Source organism: Brachycentrus maculatus, unplaced genomic scaffold, assembly GCF_059751285.1.
Source record: "Brachycentrus maculatus isolate JH-2025_06_01 unplaced genomic scaffold, ASM5975128v1 h1tg000065l, whole genome shotgun sequence".
NCBI lineage: Eukaryota > Metazoa > Arthropoda > Insecta > Trichoptera > Brachycentridae > Brachycentrus > Brachycentrus maculatus.
In genome coordinates, this window is record NW_028280819.1 from 862315 (window position 1) to 885127 (window position 22813).

Here is a 22813-nt window from a genome sequence, read left to right on the forward strand (position 1 = left end):
TAATATGCTCCAATTACATCAAAGTTTTGTACCGACATTTCTTGGTGGAACTGTATTTTAATAAATAAAACAATAACTTTATAGTTATATAGCTTTTTCTACTTTTATTTTATTAACCGGTGACCAAGTTTCGTCGTCTGATAATGTCAGTAAAAACGAATCCCGGTCAATTGTCAAATAAAATAAAGGCGGAAAAAGCTATATACATAGTTTTTGTTTTATTTATTGAGCTCCAATTAGTTTTGGCGCTTTCAATAGTGATTTCTTATAAAAAAATATTTGTGGAAGTTAAATTTGCAGTACTTAATGGAGTGCTAGTGCTAATACTGATGTATGGAAGCGAAACAGGGGATTGGGCAAAGAACAAAAAATGCCTTGAAAATGGCATTCATGAAATAGTGTGGAAGATTGCTGTTTGACAGAATTCAGAATAAATATGCTGCGTAAAGGTTATTTAAAGATAATTGAAAATATTAAGTAGAGGTGGATTGGACATTGGAATGAATGGATGACAAGAGGAGAGAATTACTAAGAAAGTATATTCGGCCAATGTGATTGAACTAATAGAATGAAAATAGCCAAGAAAAACAATGAAACGGTTATTAAGAAGCCGAAACCAATCAGAACTTGTAATCTAGTTATGTCCAAAGTGTACGCAATCGGAGGGTGTGACTGTAGAGCGTGTATGGCTTACCAACTTATTGAGGAAGATAGGAATATGTCGGCACTATCCATTAACTCCAAATATAAATGCACTGTAATTTTACAAATTCATCTGAGAATAGAACTTACTATGATTTATAGTTATGCTAAAGAATAGATGATAAAAATATCAAATGTGTGTTAAATTCCACCATCTACAGATGATTTGCGATAGCTTTTCACTCATTTGGGTCTCGGGACATACAGAGGGTTAGGTAGGTCGAGAACAAGAGCGCCTGACTGGTCACCGGAACATCAGGATTTAAATCCTGGAGTGGAACTGTCGCTTTTTCCTGTGATATGAGCATTTCATATTTTGATAGTGAGTTTTCTTTCTTCATCTGTTAAATAAATTATTGAACTATGCCTAGTAGTGAAAAGAAATGGGGAATATTAATTCTACTGTAATTATACTGCAGTTCTCTATCTTAATTAATGTAATGGAAAGAGATAATGATTAAAAGTTGTTTTATTTTGAATAAATACATTAGCTGTAAGATATTTTATAATTATCACATTTTTCATAAACTGCTATAAAATCCTTAGTATTTCTCACTTCTTGCGAAGTGGACAGCTTCCAGTCTGGACTCAGGCTGGCGTTGAAGGGCGCCGGATCGGTGTGCGTATGCCTTCCCTCTCCGGGCCCGATGATGAATATCAAATCCCCTTCAAAATATTTCACATACTCTTCGAAAGCCGGTCCGTTATTGAAATAGCAAAATAAAAGAGCTTTGTTGGATTTGAGTATGGCTTGAGTTTTGAGATCGTCTTCAAGGAGGAGTTTTACAAAATTCAAAGGAATAAATGGCTTTGGAGAATATTTGCATTTCCACCAAGCGTCGTCTACTTCCAAACCTGTCACGTTTATGCCTAGAAAGAAAAGGATATACAGTAAAACACCCAATAATTCATCACCCCAACTGCATGTGAGGATATTTCACAGGGGAGACAATTCAACTTTCCAAGGCGAACTCTTTCAATCAAAGTTGACAACTCTCTGCGCAACAAAATCACTTGCATAAAAACACACAATACATTAGTAAAAACTTAACTGATTTGTAACCGACTTAGGATAGTTCCACATTCAGGTGAATTCAAAATTAGAGGGACCAAAATTTGGAATATATTTTGAATTATAAACATATTCAAGTTATATTAAATAAACACTTCCACTCAACTATTTATTTAATATAACTTGACTCGCACCTAAAACGCAACACCGATCACCTTTCCCTAATTTATTTACAGTTAAAATTAATTTTGCATTGCTCACTCAGTGCTCTATGCACCGGCGATAAGGATCAGGAGATTATAATGTAATCAATTTTGAATACTAAATAAATATGTTAATACTTCAAATATTGATTATTGTGAATATTTCTTTTCCATTTTCAAAGAAACTTTCCACATAGTAACTTGGATATTTTCATTATTATGTACCTTGTCACATTTACGGTTATGGCTACTATAGCAGTCGAATCCATGTCTTTAATTGGGAAATAACAGTTATAACCGTCTTCCAAGCAACACTGCGCATGGAAGACGGTTATAACTACAGTAGAACTCCAATATCCGAACTCCGACTATCTAGAATCGCTCAGAAAAAAATAAAGACGGAAACGTACTGTGATTCACAAAATAATGATTCTGTCTATGCGCGCTATGTTCAGCAAGCGATGACTTTCATTTACAGTACGGTATGTACAGTACTTTGTAACTACACTTAACACAATTTTTGTGCTTAAAGCTTGGAAACGCTTAAAAGCGTCAACATACTGCTGGTACGCTCTCTAGCGGGAGACGCTTTTAAGGGATCTATTTGCTTACTTTTGGTACAGCGCGAGGCACCAAAAAACATTGTTTAGATCAGAGTTGGGTTTGCAGTTACTGGTTATTAGTATATATTCCTAATAAGTGTACAAATTAGGGTCGGGGTTGATGAAAAAACTGCCCGCCAACGATGTGTTAACATGTGAAAGTGTTGCCTTTTCATTTAATCAATTGAAAGCTCTATTTCTTTAAAAATAGTTTTTTCTCCCATTTCAGTAAATTGATCAATATAGACCCTTTTTTCAGAAAAAACAATTATCCGAATGGGGTTCGGTCACAATTGATTAGGATAATTGGAGTTCTACTGCAATGTAAAGTTCAAGCAGTAGTGGAAAAGCAAGCGAGCTATGTGAATTTGTTTTTAAATATAAAGTTCTTAAAAATAACCACCACATCAATCAGTTAGTCACTTAGATCATAAAGTTACCTAACGCTTCCATTAGTATCCATTCCAAAAGCCCACTTCCACAACCGACACTGACAAGTGAAAAATAATTTCTTTTGCTTAAAATGTCACCAATAAATGTGATATTCTCCTCACTTGGAAAAACCCACAACAGTTTGCAATGTTCATTGTCATCTTTGTAATCTGAAATGATTTTTTTCCATTGCCTCTCCTTTTGTAATGTCATTACACTCGTAACGTAATCATTATCCATTATTACGAAGAAAAAGTTCTTTTTTCACACTTTAAGATGCGTTGTTTGTAACTTTTGTAATAAATCAGTACACAAAAATCTTATAGGATATATCAAGTTAGAGGTAAAATCTGAACTAGTGTACATATTCCTTTTGCGAAATACAACAGTTCAATACGCAGACTGAATACAGGGTAGTATTTTTTCTTATGTTTCATATATAATGGAAATGTAAATGATATTCAGGTTGGCAATTTGCTGATTTTGAACATGTTTCATTCTATAATAGTTTTTTTTATGAAGTATAAGAAAATATTTGTAAAGTTTGTTTGAAAGCTGGTTTAAAATTCAATTATAAGTTTTTTCTTATTGGAAAGTGAAGTGAACATTTTTTTATAAGGTGAAACTCTTCTAAAATTAGCAAATTTTCAACCTGTATATGATTCATAGTGCGTGAATATATCCACTTTTTATAAATCAGGTTGTGGTCCGAGTTATTTTATTGGTTTTCAATAGTAAAATTAAGTAAGCAAGTAAAATTATTTTCCACTATTTTGAGTCTCACGTGACATTAAAAATTTTGAAAAGCGATGGCACCTATTTATGTAATACCCGGAGAGCCTCTATTTTAGAATCTTGTCTGCAGGTAGGATAGTGAGGATAGGGAACGTTAATATGAAAAATACATCACACGCCCAGACCAATTATGAATGATTGTAGAATTCATGTTGTAACTAGTGAGAATTCACTAAGCCTGACTACAATTGGACATTTGATAATAACACAAAACATTAAAATATCTGAATTCAAGATGTAATAGAAATTAATGAATAATAAATAATGGTTACAATCTACTATTTTATTGACTTTTATTCTAGCAATATCAGTAGGATCAATCAATACAAATATTCATTGCTCATACTTGGTAAATAAAATTAATCCACTTGGAAACCCACTTGAAATAAAATAAGGAGATTTTTATATTTCTTATGGGAATATACTGTCAAAATATTGAGATATTCTTCAGGTCTGTCATTAAGTAGGTATTTTTTAAAAACAATATCCTCTTATCAATTATCAGGTAATTATGAATATTATTTTCCACACATAATGCGACCGAATTATTATAAAAAATAAAGTTGGGCTAGTTCCAGCCCTGTATTTTTTCACTCATAATTGTTTGGCATCGGTTCAAGGTGTTATATTTTTCAATTTGCAGCGAGATTTATTTCCTTAGTTAAATATGACGTCAGCACTTTGGCTCTGTTTTCTGAATATTTTTGGCAAATTATATAGCGTAACATGAATGTGAGGGCAGACAAACGTCCCGTATATGCTTGTATAAATTCCGACACTTGTTATAATACATATAATAATTTTAATCAACAGAGCAAGGCAAGTCAAATAGTGTAGGAGCGTTTATACACGAGGCCAATTCTTAAGACATTCATCTAAGCGAGGGTGATATTGGCTTTACATAAATATCGACGGCCCCTACGTAAAGTACTCTATCTGCAATTTTTTACTTTACAGGAGAGCGCTTAGAAGATTTTATCAACGTATTTTTTATTATTAATGAACGGTTTTATCTGAAATTCTAAACTAGTATTAAACATAAAAAAATACTATAAAATAATGTATTAAATCATTTTAAAACTTTATGCCTTGTCAAAATTAAGTAGTTAGCGTTTTAGGAGTTCAGTTCATTTTGAAAATTCGATGTAGATAGCGTCTTATACACCTGAAAACTAGGCGTAAAATATTTTATATATTTGTTCTGTTTGTTCTATATTTGTGATAACTTACACCAAATATCTCGAAATTGACAAAAATGTAGTTAGAGCACTTTACGTAGGGCACGTCGAAATGCACTCCAAGACATCATATCCTCAAGTCAATCCATCGAATCAGTTCGTTTTTAAACTATTGGCCCAGTGGATTGACATTACAATTGGCCTCGTGTAAATATGCCTCCTTAAATCTGGTCTAAGGCGCAGAATGGACAAGGACATAGTAGTTAGACATAAGATTATTGAAAATATAACTCCAGTTTAGACTCCAGATATATTACTGGAATTTTTCAATTTCATAATCTAATCTTTGAATTCCATCTCATTGGAGATATAAATCACATTTTTTAACAATGTTAAATGACTGAGAGAAAAATTATTTTATGTTTTATTATTTATTTTGTGGAGTGTAATGTATACATGTTGTATATAATGTTTTAATTTACAAATATTTTCTATTTTAATGAATTTATTTCATGCATATATTTTTTTTTATTTCATAATTACGGGAACTAATAAAGATTATTACATCAATCAATAAGAAATTACACCTATATGGAAGCGTACTATTGCATTTTGTGTTTTCTTCCTATTTTGATCAGTTTTTGTCATGGACTGAGGTCTCATTCTCATACGCTGTAGAATATGTAAGTTCTCAGTCCATGATCTCAGTCTTAGCATTCATTATACTTATTTTAGCATAGATAACCAGTTCTTGTCATGGACTGAGCTCTCATTCTCATACGCTGTAGAATATGTAAGTTCTCAGTCCATAATCTCAGTCTTAGCACTCGTTATACTTATTTTAACATAGATAACCAGTTCTTGTCATGGACTGAGCTCTCATTCTCATACGCTGTAGAATACGCAAGTTCTCAGCCCATGATCTCAGTCTTAGCACTCATTATACTTATTTTAGCATAGATAATCAGTTTTTGTCATGGACTGAGCTCATTCTCATACGCTGTAGAATACGCAAGTTCTCAGCCCATGATCTCAGTCTCAGCACTCATTACACTTATTTTAGCATAGATAATCAGTTCTTGTCATGGACTGAGCTGATTCTCATACAGTGTAGATTACGCAAGTCCTCAGCTCATGATCTCAGTCTTAGCGCTCATACTTATTTTAGTTAACTAATTATCAATATTTAATGGCCTTCTTTTAATTGTTAATAAAGTAAAATAGCTGGTATGCAAACATACACACATTCATACAAACAAATGATTTGCAGATCATCCGGTTCATCTATATTTTTCGGTAGCGGCTCAGTAAAGTATAGGAAGTGTAGTTATTAATTTTGTTGTCAAAAGATGGCGTGTTATCACAGCGTAAATGGCAACAAACATAATATATTTTGTATATTAAAAGCATTAATAACTTTGTGGCATACCACTATTATTAAAACATATTAATAAAACACTCCTTATCATGCATTGTTTACCTTGTGTAATACCACTTTTATAAAAGTGGTATTACACAAAGTGAACAATCGATGACAAACATAATAACTAAATTGAATTTACATAGATAGACAGGATGACCCGCCACCTGCATTAGCGAAAACATTTGCCAGTATATAGGAGCTATAACAAGTAATAACATTAGCGGCACAGAGTATACTATACATTCTTTGTAATAAATTGTATGTAAAAATATCACTAAAAAAACGACATGCAGTAAAATTATCAAAAAAATAAATGGTTATTTTAATTTTCTTTAGTTTTGCTGAAAAGTTCATTTGTTCATATTAAATCTTTTAAGTTATAATAATTATTACAGCAGTTTTTGTTTTTGTTATGTTTAAAATTAGTGTTTAATTTAATTTTTTATTCTTGTTCTGGCATTTATATGGTATTCTTTTTTGGTAAATATTAAAATCACAGCCAAAATAAAGTCTGTATGCTGATATTGGAAAGTGAAACGATACTTTGGTATAAAATAAGTCGTATAGTTTAAATCAGATCACGTTTTAACGTCAAATGATCCGGGTAATTTGCGCTTGCGGAAATGTAAATTTGAGATTTGTTTTCAGTCTTTGTGTCTGCGAATATCTCTGAGAAATAAAGATTTGGAAATTATTTAGCAGTTCTATGGCTTTGTAGCAAATAATCATGATTAGAACTGTGCGCCAACCTTCTTCTCCAATGAACATCGGCCGTATGCGAAGCCGTACAACTATACGCGGTGGATTGCGTCTCTGATAATGTTTTCTCGGTATTTTCTTTGTATTGTTTATTGTTTTCCGCAGGAACCGATGGCGAATTTGAATTTTCGTCAGTACTACTCACTAGGGATATTGCTACATTATTTTTGAACGGAAATTGATGAGATATAGATGCCGAAGCTGGTAAGATCATTTTACTGCTTTGGGAACCTTGAATAGATGCGCTCGACGCGCTACCTTCATTCCAACTATTGTAACTCGGAATCAAGATTCTCTTATACAAATCTATAGTCGGCTGCGGGATAATGCCTCTAGTAACTCGTATTACCTCCGATCTACATTCTTTAAATTCTAAATTACTCGATGAATTCCGAACCGAAACTATTTGTTCATTTGATAAATTTAGATTGACGACATTTTTTGATCTGTCTTCGGAAGTTGTTTGGATTTTTAAAGAAAACTTATTGAAATCGTAGTGAACGTTTTTATGTACGTAGGACGATTGTGTCGGATTATCATTGTTGTTATTTTTATTAGAAGTTTTGCGATACAAAGTTTTGCATACGGTCTCCCGTGATTTTTTTTCTATCGATCCCGGAAACTGTCGGTTAAAATTACTTTCGGTACCATTGGGAAACATTTGTTTATAAACATCACTCACATTGATCGTTTTCCTGGGAGGTTTTGTATTACCATTTGAATGCTTCTCTGGGCGGGTTTCTTCTGCGACTGCATCCCTTAAAAGACGGTTACTCAAATCTTTCGGATGCTCATTATTTGTTTGACTTGTAGAAGTGCAAGATGGTGCGGTTTCAGGGATGAAGTTCTTTCTGGCAGACGGAATTTTACGCCTAACGTACGAAGGCACGTAGCAATCATCGCTCTGATCTTCCTCATTCGGCGGGTTAAAGATCACAGATTGCCTTTTATAATTTGCCTCGATAATTTCTGATCTCGTCGGGTTTTCAAATTCCGCACCGAGAGAATCGTTTTCGCTAAATATGTCCGCATTTTCCGATAAATTTAGAGCGCCGATATCAGTCAGCGGAGATAAACTGGGGGTATCTCTGCGATTTGAGGGACTCGCTTCAGTAAACGTTAAGATGTTATTATAGTTTTTAGGAATGTAATGTTTATAATCTCCAAATTCCGAAATATTTTTATAATAATCGTAGGCCTCGACAGCAAAATTATTTTCCATAAAACTTCTCGAAGGAGGAGGAGGATCTGCGACTCTTTTCAGTTTTGGCTTAACACTTGTTTGAATGTTACAAATCTTTTTAGCACTTTTATTCTGTTTAATTAAGTTTAACGGAGACACAGATTTTATGACTGAAGGGACTGAAAGAGCGCTTTTAGAGTGAGTGTTTCTGACATGCCGTTCCAAGTTGTCTTTTCTTTTAAACAACGTCTGACACACTTGACACTGGAATTGTTTCATATCTGAAACAGAAAGAAATCTCTAAATATATCCATCGAACCCAATTTAAATATCAAACCAGAGACGGTAACAAAAACAGTTGTTTATTGAGGGAAAGTTGTTTTATTTTAATATAAGATTATCGGATGCTCAAACATATTTACCTGAGTGAGTGGTTTGATGCCTTTGTAAATCTTTTTTGGTGTAATATCTCCCTTCACAAGTCGAACAGACCCAGTCTTTTGATTGAGTGTGGGTTTTAATATGTTCCGCCAAGAAGGACTTTCTATTGTAACTCTTCCCACATTCCAGACAGGAGAACTTTATTCCTAGAAAATTATAAACAATACATTACTATCTATGGTTATTTACAGTTTTCACTAATACGTTCGGGAGAATGTAATTCCATAGACAATTTAATTCAAACAAAAATACCCTAAATACAAAACAAAATTTACAGTCTGTCAAGTAGAAAAACGAGTAAAAAATAATTAAGAGTGCTGGTGTAATTCTTACGCAAATGCTATTGATTTGGCTGTCACTTGGTGGCAATACATATCTATATATTAAAAAATGTATAGAAGTGGAAAGTTGTTCTGGTATTGTATAAAATGCAGTTCCACCAAGAAATGCGAGTACAAAACTTAAATCATTTCAAATTTAGCTTTATTTAACTACGTACTTGGCCTTAATTTGAGAGTTGTACTCTAGGAACATTAACCCTTTGCTCGATTTGCCCGTACCTGGTATGGGCACTTCGGTGAAGAAATAGCGCAAACTGATTTCTCCCTATTATTAAATGAGGTACTTGAATGTATTCTCGCAGAGTCGCTCTATGTGTGTGGACTGTAGTGGACATTGTCCCCAATGTCGGTATTATTTTGTATGTTTCGAACATATTTTCATATCATATATTTGAAATAAAAAAACCTGTTAAAATTCATAGAGAATTTGCTTGAAATATATGTACGACAACCTCTCATGAATCTGTAAATACTCCAACACAGAACTATCCTTATTTATAATATTTGTAATATATGAAATGCAATAATTCTACAAAATAAGTGCTCAAAACTAACCTGAGTGTGCGTACATTTTATGTTTACTCAAATTTGAAGAATCCCGAAAGGAACTGCCGCATGTTTTACAAACGTGCGGCTTGAGGCCAGAGTGAGCGAGCATGTGAATCTTCAATGGACGACTTGTGCTAAATTTGGCATCGCACAACGTACAACAGTGGGATTTTATACCTGAAATACAAAAAGAGGTAGCAACAAAAAAAAAGATGTGCTGGAACCTCAGCTTAGAAACAACTATCTCGATGAAATATATACATGTTTGCAAACAAAATTATAGGTTATGAACAACATATCGGATCGCATCTTCCTTGGAGCGACATCTCAGAGATATTTATTATTTTGAGGAATAACCCGCAAAGCAAAGTTTAGAAGCTTGTCTGCAGGTAGGATAGTTAGGAAAGGGAAGGTTTATGTGAAAAATACATTACAAACACGCAGACCAATTGAAAATGAATATTTCTTGAATTAATTTTACAATATACGACCGCATATTTTGCAATATATGACTGTGGACGAACTGAATATTTATAATATTACTACTACCATAAAGCTGTTTCACTGCAGAGGTAACGCCACGCTAGTTTGTCCCGACATACACTCTTAGCTTCCTTTATACTATAGCCAATCCCATGTTTCATTTAAATAACTAATGTGATCTACTAGTTAAAAGCTTCATAATGTGCGATAAAAAATGGTCATGAGAAAATTCTATCTCGGACAGATGAAGAATAAAGCGATGTTTGTATCTTTAAGGTGGAGACTGGCTGGAGCATTTCGTCGTAACGTAACACGTCACGATGCTAGCGTTCAGGCAGTCAATACACTGAGCCGAGCGCTCCATCCATAGATTCGGATGCTCTGTGATGCTCGCCGCGAGCGATGTTACGACGTTATGTTACGACGAAATGCTCCGGTCAGTCTCCACCTTTAGAGTTTAGAAGATTCGAGAAGTGTGCAAAACAACATTTTCTATATCCCCAATAAAACTTTTTCAAGAGTCAAGCAACTGTGATATTCACTTCAAATTCCGTAAGACAAATTAAAGCTTACCATCGTGCATCCTCAGGTGTTTGATTAGCTTAGGTTTCAGGTAGAACGAAGAATTGCAAATGTCGCAAATAAATGATTTATTTCCAAAATGGACATCCAGATGATATTTAAGGAGAGATTTTTTGTGGAAAGTCTGTAACATCAGTATGAAATGGAAATATAAGAAAGAGAATTATTAGGCAGTAAAATATATTTATATTTTGAATTTTCACCCAATATTCCATGTTTATGGTTTAAACACAATTATTCCCTTAATATTTACTTTTAAGTGAGTTAACATACCATATGTGCGGATACTTGTTCAATGTTGTCGGCAAAACCACCAATTAGGTACTAAGCATCTTAATTAATGTCATATACCTAATCCCATTTCGGCGGAGAGTCGAAGTCATGTTTTTAAAAAGTTGACACATTAACAGTTTTAATATTTTTTTGACAATATTTTCGCTCGTTATAGCCGAGAAGTAGTTGGTTATAACCGTGAATAAATGTATGCAGAATATCACAAACTAAAATGTCTACGAATGTTTCCTCGTTACATCCAAGAATCACTATATCCGTGCTCGTAATAACCGAGTTCGACTGTATGAGCTATGGAAAGTATATCTTCTTCATCTTCAAACCCTTATCCGCACCCCAATGGTGCATGGGGCACTGCATCTTGGTTGTTAACACGTGAAGGAAAGGTGATCAGCCCTCCACTTTAGGTACCAGTCCAGGGTAATATTGAACACTATCACTTATTTGACCCTCCCCCTGGGAATCGAACCCGGGACCTCCAGAACGGTAGCCGAGCGTGCTGACCATTACACTACGGAGGTGGATAAAGTATGTAAAGTATTAAATCAAGTATTGTAAACATGTTGTTTACCTTTCCGCAAATAGTGCAGCAGTGCGGTTTGCAGCCCGAGTTGCAATAAGAATGAAGATATAGCTGACTGCGCGCTTTGAACTTGCTGTTACAGATAGTGCATAGATAAGTCTTGTGGTCTCCATCATCTGTTGGGAACAAGAAGCAAAGAGTGATAAGGCAACGCAAGTAAGGGTAGTCCTGATGAGGATAGTGTTGGCCGTGTGATGTTTGGATACCCCCTCGGGATGCTTGGCTCTACTGGAAACTAAACCCAACTCTTCCCTTCAATTTTTCCCGCATCCTTTCTCTTCTTGTGACATATTTTCAGTATTTATACAAATTATTAATATTATTTTGTTTCTTGAATATTTTTCACAGATACTTTGTGGCACATTTTATAAACTTTGTTTTAACCACTTTTTATTGGTACACTTTTTCCAACCGGTTTCGACAAGAACCTTGATATGGTGTAAGGAGTGCGTGGAAGTTTTTGGTATCGTAAGGGAAGGGTAATTAACTTTAACCTAATGAGTATTTCAATGTTTTAGAATTAGTACATAAATCCTGAGGATGACAAGGTTCTTGACGAAACCGGTTGGAAAAAGTGTACCAATAAAAAGTGGTTAAAACAAAGTTGTTTTATTTTATAAATATTATTTTGAATTTGAGTTTTACTTGGTAAACACCACTATTTCTCAAAATCTATGTTTCAATGCATTCCGCATCATTTTCAAACGTGTGAAGCTAACTCTAAATTTTAGAGTTGGGTCCTTAGGACATTGAAGGTTGAAAAGGAGCTGTAGGAGCTCTTTCTTATTTTTATTTATTCAACGTCCCAAGGACCCAACTCTAAAATTCAGAATTAGCTTCAAGTACGGTGTTTGAAAATGATGCGGAATCCATCAAAACACGTGTCACAATGAATTTTAAGAAATAGTGGTATTTAATAAGTAAAACTTAATATATTTTATCAGTGGGAACATAGAAAATAGGGGGAAGGCTTGAGTCATTGCCATATTATAAATGTGGGTGACGCTTTGTATCATTTTATATTACTTATATCCCTCTTCTGCCTAATACAATAGAATATAGCACATAGATAAACATAGCACATAGAATTAGCACATAGATAAACATAGCACAATATAGCACATAGAATTAGCACATAGATACTTACTCAATTCCAATATGATATGTGAAGGTAAAATCTTGGGGACACTTCTTTTCAGAGAATGTTTCTTGGCTCCTATATCATCTCTGCTGTTTAAAGGGGTTCTTAATCCTGTATCCATATTGAAGTTTGGAACTGAGGAATCACATTTTACATAATGTATTGGACTTCCTATCGGAATTAGATTAGGCGGATCGCTAATTGGAATGGGATTAGTGGGACTACTAATCGGAATGTATTCACATTGACTGTTTATCGGGAGATCAGGCTGATTACCAATCACAGCAAGATTAGGTTGACTGCTCGTCGTAATATGATTAGGCTGACTACTCGTCGTAATATGATTAGGCTGACTACTCGTAATATGATTAGGCTGACTACTCGTCGTAATATGATTAGGTTGACTACTCGTCGTAATATGATTAGGTTGACTACTCGTCGTAATATGATTAGGATGACTACTAATCGGCGTGAGATTAGGCTGATCACTGAACGGAACGAGATTAGGCAGACCACTGATCGGCACGAGATTGGGCGGACTACTGATCGGAATGAGGCTGGGCGGACTACTGATCGGAATGAGATTATGCTGGCTACTAATCGGAACGAGATAAGGCTGACTACTGATCGGAATGTAATTAGGGTGACTACTGATTGGAATGTAATTAGGGTGACTACTAATCGGAATGTGATTAGTCCGACTACTAATCGGAATGAGATCAGAGACTTCATTGTTGCGAATTGCTTTTTGACTATTTATTTTTTCCCCAACTTCATCAAAGTTTGATACTGAGGAATCAAAGTTAACGGAACCTTCTGCGCCCTTCATCTCGATGAAATTAGTATGTACAGCACTTGACACTTCATCGACGTGTGTTACTTTATGATTCTTTCTTTTCGCTCTGCCTTCATCGAGGTCCGATCCCGAGGAATCAGCGTTTGCGGAGCCTTCTGCACTCTCTATCTCAATGAAATTAGTATGCACAGCACTTGACACTTCATAACTATGATATACTTTATGATAATTTCTTTTTTCTCTGTATTCATCAATGTTTGATGCCGATGAATTGACGTTTACGGAATCAAGCGAGCTTTTAATCTCAGTGAAATTAGTGTGTACAGCACTCGATACTTCATAACTGTGAATAATTTTATGATATTTTCTTTTTTCTCTGTCTTTGTCCAAATTAGAGGCCGAGGAATCAACATTTCCGGAATCTGCCGCGCTTTTAAACTCTATCAAATTAGTATGTGCGGCATTCGACGCTTCATTATCGTAATTTACTTTTTGTTTATTTCCTGTTGAATTTCCCGGTTCGCCGATGCACGCCGAGCATTGTACGACTTCTTTCAGAAGGCAATGCCTACATTTGAAATGCCCGCAGCTATCGCGGATTATTCTGTTATAAGTTTCATTTATAGTCTGACCACACTGCAAGCAATTTTTCTGCTCCATTTTGGCTGTACCCCAAACAAATTACGCATTAATCAGATTTTATTTGGGCACATTTTGAGACGGAAAAACATCAGCTGACTGCAAAATATTGACTCTTGAAAGCCAGACATAATTACGTTCACCTTAGTTTCTTTCAAATATTATATACTAAAATACTAGTACATCTAAAACGAACTATGCACCATGTTTCCCTGTTGTGATTTTTTGTTTTTGAATAGTTGACAAGTTTACCATAGATTTCAAGAGTAACTTTATTATCAGCTGGTTTGTTTTATTGTGTCTATGAGTAAGATAAAAGTACCTACTTTTATCAATTTAGGTTCTTCTTGAACAGTGGCTCTAAACCTTTTTGAAGTCAAGGAGCAATAACTCGACACTGGCTAGAACACTCAAGATGGGTGAAAAGCCATTAAAAAGAAGAAGTCCGGGAGCACTTTTGATCATAAGGAAAATTCGTGGTACACCAAAACTACAGATCCAAAAACATACAAACATAACTTTTATTCAAAATGAAACTGATTATTTTATTACAGGCAAGTTGAAAATTACATTAATTAAAAAATGTATAAAAACATAAATAATCCAATGAAACCTTTTTGCACCGAAAATTATTTAATGCGACACCTGAGCTTGTCGGATTTTACGAATTTCGGTAATATTAGGACTTATATTTAATATAGCTACTCTCATTTTTTTATCCGAATTGCTAAGCCAAAGTTCACAAATCCTTTCGATGAACCTACCATTGACGAAGCACCGTTTGTACAAATTCCAACACATAATTTCCATGATATTTTCAATTGTTCTAAGTATAATGATATAGAATCAAAAATACTTTGACAGCTGTTGTGAGGTGAGCGCACAAAATTTCACTTTGCAAGGGTGCTGCTATCTAGCCATTACAATCGCAACTCAAATCGTACAGTAAATGAGCCAATATTAAATTTTGGTTTTCATAATTTCTCGGAGCACTTGCAACAAGCTTGCAAAGCACCGGTTAACAGCCACTGCTCTAGAATAATCAAATTATTTATTATTAAAAATTACTATTTTTGGCTTTTGTCACAAACAAGTCGATTTTTTTATTTACTTTTGAAAAACTGAAATCTGTTTTTTAACAAGAGTTTAGGCTCAAAATAATTAAAATGCTTCCCAAAAAACCTGCTCTTTGTTTCCAAATGGTCAATGGGCCCATTTTTAATTAAAAAAATATTTTTTATAACCATCAATGAATCTCAGTATTCTGGGGTCAACTTACCCTCTACTGGCACCAGAACCGTAAGAGCACTTGTGCACTATTCGGAATTTCACTGTCCGGCAGTCCGGTTAGCATGAAAAAACGGATAATTGACTTGCGCACTTGTCCGTTTTTCTCTAAATCGGCGCGCTCGAACGGTGGGCGATCATGGTGCACCGGAACTGGACTGCTGGACAGTAAAATTCCGTGTAGTGTACAAGCGCCCTAAGGGTGTATGTGCAGTACACAGAATTTTACTGTCCGGCACTTCAGCTAGCGTTTTAAAACGATGATTGACTTGTGCTTTTGTCCATCTTTCTTAGGATCGGTGTGTGAACACGTTGCACTTAAATTCGATTACGCTAAACTGTTGTAATCGTTTTTATTTTTCAAAACCGGACGGTAAAATTCCGTGTAGTGCACAAGCGGCTTAAGACTGGTCCTATTCCTTTCAGGTAATTAACTACCAATTTTACATTACCCAGAAATTGATTTCCCAGCATTCTTTCCACCCATACAGATATTTGATATTTTCAAACACTTCTTTTTTAAGGGTTTTGATGAGAGGAGAAATAATTTTCAAATGAGTAATAATCTTAGCATTGTATTTATTGGCAATGTCATAATATAATATGTACAAATGATATAGAAATAAGACTTAAAAATATATGCAGTAAACAAAATTAATTCGTATCTATTTGTTTTTATATACAAAAATAATAAAATAAAAAAATTAAACAGCGTTCAAATAATAAGGAAATTAAAAATATTCTCAAATTGAGTAGAAATTATTACTACATAAAATATTTGAAATGCTTAACGAATAAGTAGAGCTATACTTTTCCACACAAGGCCTTATTTAAATGTATTTGACTAGAAAATATTGTAAACATTCCGTATACACATACTTGACACATACTTGACACACACTTGACACCTTGCATTGCACACAAACATTTAAGCACAAGATTATGGAATATAGGAGGAGAACAACTTAAATTAAATTCATAAGAGTAATTATAATTACATGACGATTATTCCCTTTTAATAACTGTTAAAGGTTCATTCCCAGAGGGCATGTTGGGGTCCATCTCTGCTAAGATTCAAAAGGCAATCTTGACAGCAGCTTTAGAGCATATAAATATATTTTTATAATTTTATATTAGCTGCCTTTATACATATGTGCTTTGCCACGCGACTATCGCTCGGGATAAACTGCATAAAATGACAGTTAAAATGACACTGTTTGGATGGTAAAATACGTATGTCTGAAGGCAGCTATTGAGGTTGGTAAGCTGTAATATAACTATTTATACAAAATACGGTTCATTAAAAATATGTAGTGCCTCATTACTCCCTTTTCTAGGATAAATCCAGACACCGGTTACGTTTGTAACAGAAAAAATAATATAATTTACATTTATCAGTATTATAGCAAGAGGTTTTAAACATTACAAATGTATCATGTTTGTAATATTTACTAGCATTAATAAAGATTTTTTATGTATTCCTAAATAGTTAATAAAAAAAAGGATGATGATTGAAGTAGTCCCATAGAATTGTACTTTCCTAAACAATGTAAATAAATGAGAAGTATAAATGCAAATCTGCCATTATTTTTTGTCATAAATATATTTTATAATATTTAGTACAGTGACACTTTTGTAGTTTGAAGAAAAATAGTTTTATCCTGAAAATTACCATAAAAGATGTATCATATTGGTTAGATATGAAATGGTATTTTTTTTTTAATTCTTATTTTTTATAATCAAATTTAAGTTTGAGTTCCGTGTGCACTTTTGCATTCAAATTTTAGACTAGTTTATTTTTTAATGAAATGATAAAAGGTTTACCAATTGACCAATACCAAATGCTAGCAATTTTGCATTCATGTCCCTCAAACATCCATTCAATCATTATGTTTGACATAAATCTTTGATGGGTCAACTTCAATTCCAAAACATTTCTGAATGGACTTAATAATAAGTATGTAATAACAGTACTATATCAGAAGGGTTAAACGAGCAGAGATTTTTTTTATGTCTATAAAAAGCTAGTCTTATTGTGCAATCTTTAGTTGCTGTATAAAAATACATTTTGTAACTAGAATGATCCGTAATGAAGTAAGGTATGTGTGCATCACTGGTACAGATATTCTTCTACTGTCTCCAATATACAATAACTAAGAGTTAGTGATTGATTTTTTAAATGTAGATATTTAGAGTAGCTATCTATATATGTAGGATAAACCAAATAATTATTTACTCGTAAATTGTTTAAAAATAAGTGGAAATATTATTATCGATATACATAAACATACGCACGCAAACACACAACATACACACCAATAGAAGATATTATATAAATTGTTCGATGGAAGTGGGATAAGTACTTCGATTAAGATAGTATGTATAACAATTTTGAGAATCATAAATTGAAACTAGTCAAAGGTTTAAGTAACATTTTGGGATAATTAATTTATTGTAAGAGAATTAATCTAGAATATACATCAATCAGTCATTTCGTACATGAAACTAAATCTACGGTTTGCCTCTTTTAAGATTATTAACTAATCCACCGTTGGTATTTCTCTCAACCGACTTCACTATGGGAACTTTGGAATTGTATTTCACGGTCGGATATTGGGAAACTCTAATCGCAATGCTGGACTTTTGTTTGGCAGGTGTCGGCACGGAAGATTCCGCTTTGGGAGAACCTTCAAACGTCGAACTTCTGACGAGTTTCCCCATATTTGCGACCTCTCCGGGAGAGTCCCCGAGATCGTCAGTCTCGTGAGAAGCGCCGCTCGAACCCTCCCCGTTAGTAATCCAGACCCTCATATCTGGTTTGGCGTTTGTTTTCTTACTCTGTTCTACTTTCTTCCACAGGTTGGCGATTTTACTGGTCACGTCCTTGGTTTGGGGTTTCGCGGCAACGGCCGGTGAGGAATTGACGCTGGAAGAACTTCCCGACTTTGTCGGTTTGGGAGCGAGAGTGATCGTTTTGGCGCTGTCGTTACTCTGCAAACTCTGATTGGAAGACGAAGATTTCAAGCTCGGAGGCGTTCTGGAAGCGGCGCTCGGTGATCTGCCGGGTGGTTTCGGAGCGGCCTTTGACGGGGGTTGAGGTAAGCGAGAGGGAGACGTATTCACGACGGCTTTTACGATAGTTCCCGGCTTGGCCAGTTTGGAATCGGGACTGACTTTCTTTTCCGCAATTTTACCGACTGTCGGAGGCGAACCCGTCGAGCCTTCTTCCTTCGTGAAGGTGCCTTGCCTGACCAGAGGAACTTTCCGGGCGACACTTTTGCTATTATTAGCGGGTGACTTATTTTTCGGCGGAGTTGGCACTTTGTTTTTAGATACGGAAGGATTATTTCTGTTAATAGAACTTACGGTACTTTTGACAGACATGTGGGAGGTTTTGACCAAAGTCAAAGGCGCTTTGACGTTTTGAACTTTACTCGTCACGCCGTTAGTCAGTTTTGAGGAAACGGATACCTTGGTAGATTTGACGGTTAAGGTATTTCTGGCGGGACTCTTTTTAGGTGCTGAGCCGTTCCGTTTATACGGCGACACGTACAGAGCCTTTCTTCTTCCTCGGATGGTTTTGGGAGTAGCATCTTCGATTTCGAGCGACTCGTTGGAGTCCACGCTCCCATCTCGACCGGGCTTAACAATTTTAGGTTTGGCCTTGACAATGGGCGTTTCCACTTCGGAATCCGAATACTGGTTTTGGTCGGCACTTTCCGTTCCAGAGTTCTGATCGCACTCGATACTGTTCAAATCTCCGTTGCATAGTTGGATTTCGTCGGTTCCTCGAGTTGACTCCGAAGTGTTCCTCCGCATCAAGTTGTGACTCATGTTCTTCAAGTTCTTTTCTATGCATCGATCTACCGCCGTGGGGCTCTCGATGACGGGTAAATAATTTCTAAAACTCTCGGTGAAAGTTTTCATTCTCAGCGAATTCAATTCGGAATCATCTTCTATGGAAACGAGGCTCATTGTTTCGCAATCCAAATCTAATATTAAGGATTCCTCGGTTGTTTCTTGTCTAACGTGTTTGGAAGCTCTCGACGCATCCGCAGACATTCGGGTCTGGCTATATTCCGTGGCACTTAAGTGCGCAGCCAAACAACTCGGCTTGGGAATGGCGGTTTTCTTGGATATATCCGGTTCGGGGCAACTGGGATTTGAATTCGGTATTAAAGTTTCATCGAGAGTTCGCGTCCGATACCTGTCCGCATCGTCGAGGCGTTTTTGCTTCATGCTCTTCTTTGCTTCCAATCGTCTTCTGAGCTCCTCGATTTCAGGATCCTTTACGACATTTATTGGGGTCACTTGTTGGACCGGGCTGCTGGAAAGACTCAAGTTGGAAATATTGACAGTTTGCGTTTGATATCTGGCTCGGTCTTCTTGCCTCCTTTGCTTAGGATTAGAACGGCTCCTTTTCTCTTTACATTCCGCATTCGGCGTGGCTGCGTTTTGGCACGGCAGGTTGGGAGTCTCGGCGGAGCCGGCTGCGACGCTTTCCGCGACCTTCTTCCGAGATTCTTCTTCTTTTATCGCCATTTCGGCGGCTATCGTGTACGTCTTGAATCTATCTCTGGCCAACTGTCTCTTCTGCTTGGGAGTCAGGTATTTCTTGTTGGCCGATTTGGTTTTCTTGGGCGTGGACTCGGCGCTGCTGCCGAAATCGGACGCCACCGGAGTTCCCGATTCCGATCCGGAAGGGATATCCGGACAGTTGGCCAAGGTGTGCGTCAAGCAATCGTCTCCGTCGTCGTCGTCATTTTCCAAAGTAGATTCGGTCATTTCATCAAAAAGCGAGGGGGGATTAATGTTTTCTATGTCCAAATTTGGCGGAAGATTGCCGATGAGATGGAAACCATTTACGGGTTGTTTGAAGTCAAAAATTATAGTGGGAGAATCTTCGTCGTTGGTGTCCGCAACTTCGGAGACGATACTGGCGACCGATATCATGCTATTCTCCATATCGAAGACGTCGTCCATTTCCGAAGGAGGCTTGACATTCTCCAAATTGCTCACCGCGCAGTCCAGATTCTCGGAGCTCCCCCGGTTGCTGTGTGAATATCCGAGGGCTCTCTTGATCATCAACCCGACGGGGAGAGATTTTTTCCTGTGGATCTTATTGATGTTTCGTTTGGTCAGACTGTTATGAGCCCTTTCTCTGTCGTTTTCCTCCCAATTCCCCGACACGCTGTGGGTCAGAGAGAGCAAGCTGCCCATGTGCGAGGGCGGCTTCACATTATCCAAGTCCAGCGAGTGCAAGGAGTGACCGCTTTCTGTCAAACAGGACGAGTAATCGTAACTGCCCTCTCTGAGGGCCCTCGCTACCTCCGTTTCCTGTTCTACGGCAGGATGGGGTACGTTGCTTATAGTAATGTTTTCCACAGTATCGCACAGTCGAGAAATCTCCGCCGCTGCCTGTTGCATAGCTGCCAAACCCGACGAGGAGCCCAAGTTGTTTTCTTCGGTCGGGGACTGATTGAGGAAATTATTGGTCAGTTGGTTAGTGAGATCGGGCTGGTTGGTTCCATCTCCGATGACGACGCTCTCCTCTAACAAGTCGGGTAGAGTCCCCGCGCAAGTGTATTCATCGCCCAGGTCACTTTTGAAGGATGTTATCATCGGCACCGACCCACTGACGGTCGGAAAGGAAACATCGTTGGGACACGTATTTTCGTTCCACGTGTCCGTGCTGCTTTGTTTTTCAGAATTTCTTCCTAATTTCCCCGAAGAAGAATTATCGGTTGGCTTATCCGTTACACTATCGATCAAGGCAGTTTGGACATGGTCGCAATCGAAGAGTTTTGTAGAAGAACACGAGGTGGTGGTCAATGTTTTCGAACCGGAGAGCGTTTGAAAAATATCTACATTATTTTGAATATCTTCGTTTGAAACATCCGCGCAAGACTCGTTGGAACGGTTGTGATTTGAATCTAGCGTATTGTCCAAAAAGTTGGCACCGTCTAAAGCTTGGCATTCGTTTGATCGGTCAAAAATGGAATCGTTTAGCGGATCATTTTCCTCCATGATGGATTTAGAGGCCACGAGGCCGTCTACCCGGTCAGACCCATCTCTCGTCGCGGAGCAGAGAGGGGAGGTGCCGGGGAGGCAGGCCCCGGTGCTGCGGGCTCCAGCGATGCTTCTTGCGGTGCTTCCGACTTCCACCGCACTCTTTACGTCTGATGTCGCCCCGAGAGCGCTCGCGTTCCCCGGAGAACGGCTCGGACCATTGTCGGCTACAACAGACGTCACTCGGACGTTTTTTGAACCGTCCGAATTGAAGGAATCTTTTGTCGGGGCGCATCCCGCTCCCGGAAGGCGATGGTCGGAAGAGGACCTGTAATAGGCCTCGCTCCTGTACTCAGCGGGGACGTTCCCGAAGGAGGCGTCGGGCTTATCTCTTTTCTTGGGCATGCCGCAGTAGATGGCCTCTTCTAAGAGAGCTCTGTCCGCGACGTCTTCCTCGGCCTTGGTCAACTTTCGGGTGCAGTTGAGGAAGGCTCCCGCAGCTACCAAGTTTTCGAATTCTATATCCCGCTGCGCCTGCTTGGCCTTGCGATCGTCCTTGCTCCTCTCCAGCGACTTGTGACTGCGAACCTGGCTCCTCGGCAGATCGGCCCCGTTTCTGTCGGCGGATCTGGCCTTGAAGTTTTTGTCCAAGGTCTTGGAGTGGATGTCGTCCCACTTGCGGCTGGCGCGAGGTTTGGGCATGCCGGACTTGATGCACTGCTCGAATAGGGCTTGCTCTCCTTCGTTGGAGCCGAGGGAGTCCACGCTGAGGGAGCTGAGAGAGTCGTGTCGGGTGAGGACGGTCACGTGCTCTTCCGACTTCTCCTCCAGAGTGCAAGAATCCTGACTCTTTTTCTGCTCTAATAACGACGGGCTCTTGGATAACTCGAATCCACAATCCCCCATGTAGCTCTGTCCGTCTGCAAAGAGATTTAAAATGACTTAAAATTTTGTAATGTACATGCTCAAAAACAAATATAAGAGTTTCTACTCAGTAAAAAAAGTTTCTTCGTCTCACCAATAGATGTCACTAGTGAAAATTCTAGTGATTCTTGTACAATATTTTAAAATTGGATCATATATATGTAATAAAATAACTAGGTACCTACCTATACATTTTATTAAGTACTTACAAAAAGTACCTACATAAAACAGTTCTACCACCAGATGCCGCATGCGTCGCTCAGAATAAAACAAAAGACTTCCGATAATATTATTAACTGTCAGAATCAGATAGATAGATAGATAGATAGATATAAAAATTATTATAAAGATAAATTAAGAATAAACTTTAATTACAAAGCAACACATTGTTTATTTTATTATTATACACCCACTTTACATATTATTTACACTTAATTTTCAAAAGGAAAATATTACCA

General features: G+C 37.0%; 3 protein-coding genes across 4 annotated transcripts in view; all 3 read right to left on the reverse strand.

Moving 5' to 3' along the window:
* Positions 1-1155: 1155 nt before the first annotated feature.
* On the reverse strand, positions 1156-13047 carry LOC148311396 (uncharacterized). 2 transcript variants are annotated; one of them, XM_088256668.1, is made up of 7 exons: positions 12707-13047; positions 11548-11675; positions 10677-10809; positions 9627-9797; positions 8712-8876; positions 7789-8570; positions 1156-1572 (listed from the first exon to the last, which is right to left on the reverse strand). In XM_088256668.1, the coding sequence occupies exons 1-7, from the start codon at positions 12819-12821 to the stop codon at positions 1567-1569; spliced, it is 1500 nt and encodes a 499-aa protein (XP_088112794.1). In that variant the 5' UTR covers positions 12822-13047; the 3' UTR covers positions 1156-1566. The 2 variants fall into 2 exon arrangements, with proteins under 2 accessions (XP_088112794.1, XP_088112793.1); XM_088256667.1 differs by having other exon boundaries at positions 7821-8570; positions 12707-12967.
* On the reverse strand, positions 12964-14376 carry LOC148311397 (uncharacterized). The gene is made up of 2 exons (XM_088256625.1): positions 13058-14376; positions 12964-12968 (listed from the first exon to the last, which is right to left on the reverse strand). The coding sequence occupies exons 1-2, from the start codon at positions 14154-14156 to the stop codon at positions 12964-12966; spliced, it is 1104 nt and encodes a 367-aa protein (XP_088112751.1). The 5' UTR covers positions 14157-14376.
* Positions 14377-15990: 1614 nt separating this feature from the next.
* Positions 15991-22813, reverse strand: part of LOC148311398 (uncharacterized) — an 86420-nt gene continuing 79597 nt past the window's right edge. The window contains exon 15 of the mRNA XM_088256669.1: positions 15991-22351. Coding sequence (XP_088112795.1) covers positions 17934-22351 — 4418 coding nt within the window. The 3' untranslated portion in view covers positions 15991-17933. The remainder of the gene's footprint in view (positions 22352-22813) is intronic.

What these genes read in the sequence shown, in the direction of transcription:
- LOC148311396 (XM_088256667.1), bottom strand. Translation starts at nt 12,821, where the DNA reads ATGGATACAGGATTAAGAACCCCTTTAAACAGCAGAGATGATATAGGA. An exon ending in ACATATCATATTGGAATTGA is followed by an intron (nt 11,676 to 12,706) that starts GTAAGTATCTAT and finishes TGTTCCCAACAG; the next exon opens with ATGATGGAGACCACAAGACT. An exon ending in GCTGCACTATTTGCGGAAAG is followed by an intron (nt 10,810 to 11,547) that starts GTAAACAACATG and finishes CTGATGTTACAG; the next exon opens with ACTTTCCACAAAAAATCTCT.
- LOC148311397 (XM_088256625.1), bottom strand. Translation starts at nt 14,156, where the DNA reads ATGGAGCAGAAAAATTGCTTGCAGTGTGGTCAGACTATAAATGAAACT.